At 43.8% G+C, this 5699-nt stretch overlaps 1 protein-coding gene across 3 annotated transcripts; it reads right to left on the reverse strand.

Annotated features, from left to right (window-relative positions):
- On the reverse strand, window positions 1-5234 carry LOC110534659 (zinc finger protein 239). 3 transcript variants are annotated; one of them, XM_021619586.2, is made up of 4 exons: window positions 4690-5231; window positions 4221-4351; window positions 3836-4015; window positions 1-1396 (listed from the first exon to the last, which is right to left on the reverse strand). In XM_021619586.2, the coding sequence occupies exons 1-4, from the start codon at window positions 4946-4948 to the stop codon at window positions 1379-1381; spliced, it is 588 nt and encodes a 195-aa protein (XP_021475261.2). In that variant the 5' UTR covers window positions 4949-5231; the 3' UTR covers window positions 1-1378. The 3 variants fall into 3 exon arrangements, with proteins under 3 accessions (XP_021475261.2, XP_021475260.2, XP_021475259.2); XM_021619585.2 differs by lacking the exon at window positions 1-1396 and adding an exon at window positions 2459-3177 and having other exon boundaries at window positions 4690-5233; XM_021619584.2 differs by lacking the exon at window positions 1-1396 and having other exon boundaries at window positions 2459-4015; window positions 4690-5234.
- Between the last annotated feature and the right edge of the window lie 465 nt (window positions 5235-5699).

Below are 5699 nucleotides of genomic sequence, written 5' to 3' on the forward strand. Positions count from 1 at the left end.
TCAATTTTGTATTTAATTTAATTAAAATGGTCATACATAGTGAAGTACAGAATGTTTACTGCACAAAACGATACGTGACAAGTAGGATAACTTTTCTCACTATGGTAACACACTACCTTTTCTGTAAATCTGCCACCCTTGCTTTGATTTAAAAAAATATTTTAGAATACTTTGGAAAAGGTTCATAACATTAAAAAGGCTTCACTATTTTATGTCAAGTAAACATGAATTAAGGCACTATCTTATCTTACTATAAAACACCAGCATCAACCTAAAGGGAATTAGTCCACTCTTCATCAGTGAAGCATTTTTACAGATACCATCACACCAACCATCACCATATCATCTACTCTGCCTCATCATACTCATTCTTTTCTCAGTTCCCTAAACATTCAAAACCAACATAATTAATTACAAACAAACTAACTAGCACAATGTTACATGTATACTCTATACATGGACCATGTGCATTTTCTGCTGATGTATCCTGAGATAGCTCCTTTCTGAGAACTTCTTCCCACAGTGTGTACAGGCGAACGGCCTCTCTCCCGTGTGCATCTTCAGTTGGTGCTTGTGAGAGAACCTCTTCTCACACTGGGGGCAGTTGTAGGATTTCTCCCCTGTGTGGACCCTCTGGTGCCTTTTCAGCTTGGACGAGTGGGAGAAACTGGCCCAGCACAGGTGGCAGCCGAACGGTTTCTCCTCCGTGTGCATCCTCTGGTGGATCTCCACCTGTTTGGGGAAACTGAAGGCTTTCCCACATAATTAACATGGGAAGTGCTACTCTTTGCCACCAGATATACTGATAGCGTTACTACTACTGTCATTTGTCAATGGGCTTGTGTAGCCATTTACTGTTAAGGCACTGGCATTGTCTGAGGTCTGGTTTAACAGGAGACTGTGAGGAGGATGAAGGCCAGGGAGTGTCTGTGTTGTCGCAGGGTTCATGTTCCAGTTGATAGATCCTAAAGAAGGCAGGCTGAAGGCAGCACATGTTGGGGGGTTAACATGAGACGTCATCAGTCTCTCTGAATCACAACTATAGGAGCAGGACGGAGCATCGCTAGCCGAGTCTTTCTCTGTTCGTTCCTGCCGCATACGAACCTGGCCTCCCCGTCCCCGCAGACCAAATCTACACCTCGCACTGGTCTCATCCATTCTCTTGTCATGGAGACTAAATTTGGTTGTTGTTTTGTGTTCCACTGTCTGTTTCTGGTTAACAGTGTTCTTCCCCAGGCCAGAGTTGAAGACGCTGTCCCATACACTGACCTCCACTATTTTATCTCTGGTCCAGGCCTGCTCATTGATGTTGTCCCATGGGCCCTTGGCTGCACCGGTCTGGGTTTGGGTATCCAAGATGGCCACCCAGTCTCCTCTGTTAGCCTCCAGCCATCCCCTGCAGGAAGACTTTAAAAGTATTGCAGAGAAAATTAAATTAACTGCTCAAGTCCATACATTGTGTTTTTGTAAGCAAACATAAGTTGCTGTAGGCTATATGTATTTCTCCCTTAACTTGCTCTCCCATCTTTAGTCCACTCAGTAGATCAATACTCTCTTGTCAGGGCCCGTGTCCACAAAGTCTCTCCAAAGTAGGAGTGCTGATCTAGGATCAGTTTTCCCTTTCAGATAACAATAAATAAGACCATGTAAACAGGTAGGGACTTGAGACTCTGTGTGGATATGAGCCCAGGTCTTGGATTAATTTTGTCTTAAGTGTGGGACAATGCCTTTGAATTATCAAACAATTAAATGGTGTGTAGTACTCATAGCGATCCCTCATTGCCCAATCAGAAGATGCTCCATAGCAGGGTGCTCATATCAGATTTCGTGATCCAACATCCTCTCACTCTGTATCTCTTACAGTCAGTAGCCATGGAGGATGGGAAGTCTGATCTGTTGCTGGAGACAATAGAAGACGGACAAGAGAGCATTGATCTACTGAGTGGACTAAATATGGGGGAGCAAGTTAAGGGAGAAATACATATAGCCTACAGCAACTTACACTGAGGGGACCATGGTCATGGAGGACAACCAGACTACACCTCCTCCTGAACCCACAGAGAAACCAGCTGAGCAGCACAGGACCACACACAGTCTCACTGAGGTGAGCCCACTGAACTACTGTCTGAATACCATTCAGGAGGTGTAGTCTGGTTGTCCTCCATGACCATGGTCCCCTCAGTGTAAGTTGCTGTAGGCTATATGTATTTCTCCCTTAACTTTCTCCCTTAACTTAATCCCCCATCTTTAGTCCACTCAGTAGATCAATGCTCTCTTGTCCGTCTTCTATCGTCTCCTCTTTGACAACAGATCAGACTTCCCACAAACCTGACTAACTATTTTGACATGTACAGTAGGTGTTTGTTAGTGTGGGTATGTGTAGTTATATTTATTAGGTGTATATTGGTTATAAAGCGTGAGATCAGATGTGATGTATATTAAAGAGTCAATGAAAGTCTTAAAATTAAAAGTTCAATTGTGTTTATTAAACATGAACAAGTTTTAAATACACCATATGAAAACTACACTAACTAAAAATCTGCATAAACTGCATACATCTTTGTCATTAAAAGTGTCTTGGCAAAAATTCAGTAGTGGAATGAAAGTAATGAAATAAGCATTTGTGAACATCATATAGCCTACACAGTACAAACAAAATATGTAACAGATTTTTTAAGCCTTATAAATCACAGAATGTCTGGATGCAAAATTTTATTCAGGAATATTCAACACTGAAATCTGCTACTCATTATTCCAAATGCATCTGTGGATCTTTTCAACTAACAACCAATGAAAATTAATCTTTGTTTTTAATGCAGGGTTTGTCTAAACGTCAAAAGCGATTGAGTGGAATGTTTACTTTCTATGTTATAGTAGAATGATTTTTCTGCTGGTGTATCCTCAGGTAGCTCCTTTCTGAGAACCTCTTCCTGCAGTGTGTACAGGCGAATGGCCTCTCTCCCGTGTGGACCTTCAGGTGCATCTTCAGGTTTCCAGACTGAGCGAAACGCATGTGACACTGGGGGCAGCTGTAGGGTTTCTCCCCTGTGTGGACCCTCTGATGCCGCTTCAAGTTGCCAGCCTCAGCGAATCGCATGTGACACTGGGTACAGCTGAATGGTTTCTCCCCTGTGTGGACCCTCTGGTGGATCTCCACCTTCTGGAGGCAGCTGAAGCCTTTGTTACAGAACATGCAGAGGAAGCGTTTCACTTTACTACCACCTGATGTTGGTCCCCCTCCCTGAGCCTTGGCCTTTTGTACCTTTGAGTTCAATACCTGATCGGAAGGCCCCATAGACGTGGACACTGGTTCATGATCCCTGAGTACGTGTAAAGGGGAGTGGGTCGTGACATCTGGATTTGTCTCTAAGCTTTCCCTGTAATCTAAGAAATCTCTGCCTTGTGAATGTCCTTCTCCTAAGTGAGTCTCATTCCATATCAGAGGAACATCGCCCTCCACTTTCACAGTCACCTCATCTACGGCAATAACCTCCTCTTTCTTATCTAGGCTCCCTTCAGAGTATAGCCTACTACTGTACTGGTTCCAGTCCCCTCTAGACAGATCAGTCTGTGTCTCTAAACCCAAGGTCATTTTGCCAGGGTCCATCTCTGTAGTGTAAGAACAAGACGGATAATTGACAGTCTCTAACGTGTCAACTGAGTCCTGATGGGTATGAACCGTCCTTGGGCTACCATAAAGAAAATACTCTGAGCCGGGAGCAGGAGGACAGCCCAGTCTCTCTGGGTCTGATCCTGTGTGTAAGAGCCTTCGTGATACAGTTAAAGTCTCTGTGTCTGTCTCTGACTTGAGGACAGCCTTCGGTGTTCCACTGACCTCCGTAATGCTACGTCGGGTCCTGTGCTGGGGGGTGGTGGCGAGGTCGTCCGTAGCTACAGGGGGTGCCACTCCAGCCGCTGCTCCAGTCTGGATGTCTCTGCTGTGTTGTGGGTCGTCTCCTTCAGGCCTCTCCTGCTTGACCAGAGACGATCCTCCAGGATCTGCAGCCTCTGCAGACTGACAAAAGAAGAGATTAGGTTATTATCGGTACATGAGTTCAGGGAAGATAATAACAATGTTGCCAGGAAGTCACACGAGTTCCCATATGGCAGATAAATAAGGATGACCATGTAAGCAAATGAATGGCTAAGGGGAGCCTTTCTGAAATAAATTAGCCACATTTGATGTACTTTCATTTTGAATGTTACACTATGACACTGACCTCTATCACAATAACATGTTGGGTTGAGGTTTCAGTCCCCTCATCTATAGCTATGGCTTGGTCATCTCTCCACGCATTGTGTCCCGCTGGCTTCACAACGCTCTTGTGGCCTACAGTGAGATGTCCTTCAACTAAGAAAGTGATTAGGGGAAAAGTGGTAGTTAAGTTAGGTACTGTCAATGCTCAATGTATATTTTACAATATTGGCACTCTACAATTGGCAAGGATGTAAGGTAACACTTATTGATCAATGTATTGTGTTCCATGCATCACATTATTTTAATTTAGTAAATAATAGGAAATTCAGTAAATCAATAATCTGGTTAGAATATGATAGTGTCTTTGCACAAGTGCTTGCTATCCAAAAACGGACCAAGACCCAATTTTTGTTAACACATCTGCAGAAGGTAACGGAGCTATTAAATGAACGGCGACAGGTCGTGCAGACTCAGCCTTCTGGAAAATGTACCTCTTGCCATTCCTCTGTATCGGTCGAGGATCTTGACACTACTGGGACGACTGGCGGGGACGCGCTCCCGTGCCACCTTCCAGTCCATTAGTTGTAGTTTCCTCCGCAACCCCCTGTTTTCTTTCTGGCTTTGAGACATTTCCAAACGAAACACTTTATAGTCGTCGTCTACGAGTTTACAGATCTCTGCCACGGCTGCATTCGCTAGCACCTCCATGATGGAGGCTATTTGAGTGTGAAAAACCATACAGTTAGCCATTGTTAGCAGCTAGCTAGCGTTACGTAGCTCTATCAACCAAGTCCTGTTTCCAGCGCGAATTAAAGACCACCTGCGATAATTATGTGATGCTGTGCAGTTAAAATAGTCATATTTTGAGTTCCATGATGTTAATAAACGTCTAAATAACAACAAAAACGCTAACGTGGAAATTGGAAAAAATGCCAAATTACTGTTCACTTCCGTTTTCCACTTCTTTGGTATCATGGTGTTTTTGCATGCCGCCACCTACCGTGTGATCGATCACGTTACATTTTGTGATACAAAAATAAAATCGGGGGAAAAAACACCAACTAACCCTACACCTATATACCACTATTTCATTAAACAAATAAAAATCACCTCACAATTCCCCAACTTTAATGGTTTGGGAGAATGGGACTCTTTTGTTCAACGGACCTTGTAACTCTTCTCCAGTAAAACCTGGTAAATCCAAGTACTTAGCAGCTGCCACCACAACATATATATTCTGTGATTTATGTTCCATTTCAGCGGTACAGTTGATAAACATGGCAATGAATGCTAGAAAGCCAACCTTACTGAAGCACAAATTCGTATCACTCTGTATTGGCCAAGGCCCTTGACCCATCATCCTCTGCTCTCCCTGGCAACCTCAGCCTGTCTCTTGCACTGGGCACTTCTGATCCCCAGCAACATGGGCACCCCCACTTTTCAACCTACACTACACATTCCTTTGTCCCTTGCCCTCCTGCACACTTTTCACATTTTGGAA

This window comes from Oncorhynchus mykiss, chromosome 10 (genome assembly GCF_013265735.2).
Source record: "Oncorhynchus mykiss isolate Arlee chromosome 10, USDA_OmykA_1.1, whole genome shotgun sequence".
NCBI lineage: Eukaryota > Metazoa > Chordata > Actinopteri > Salmoniformes > Salmonidae > Oncorhynchus > Oncorhynchus mykiss.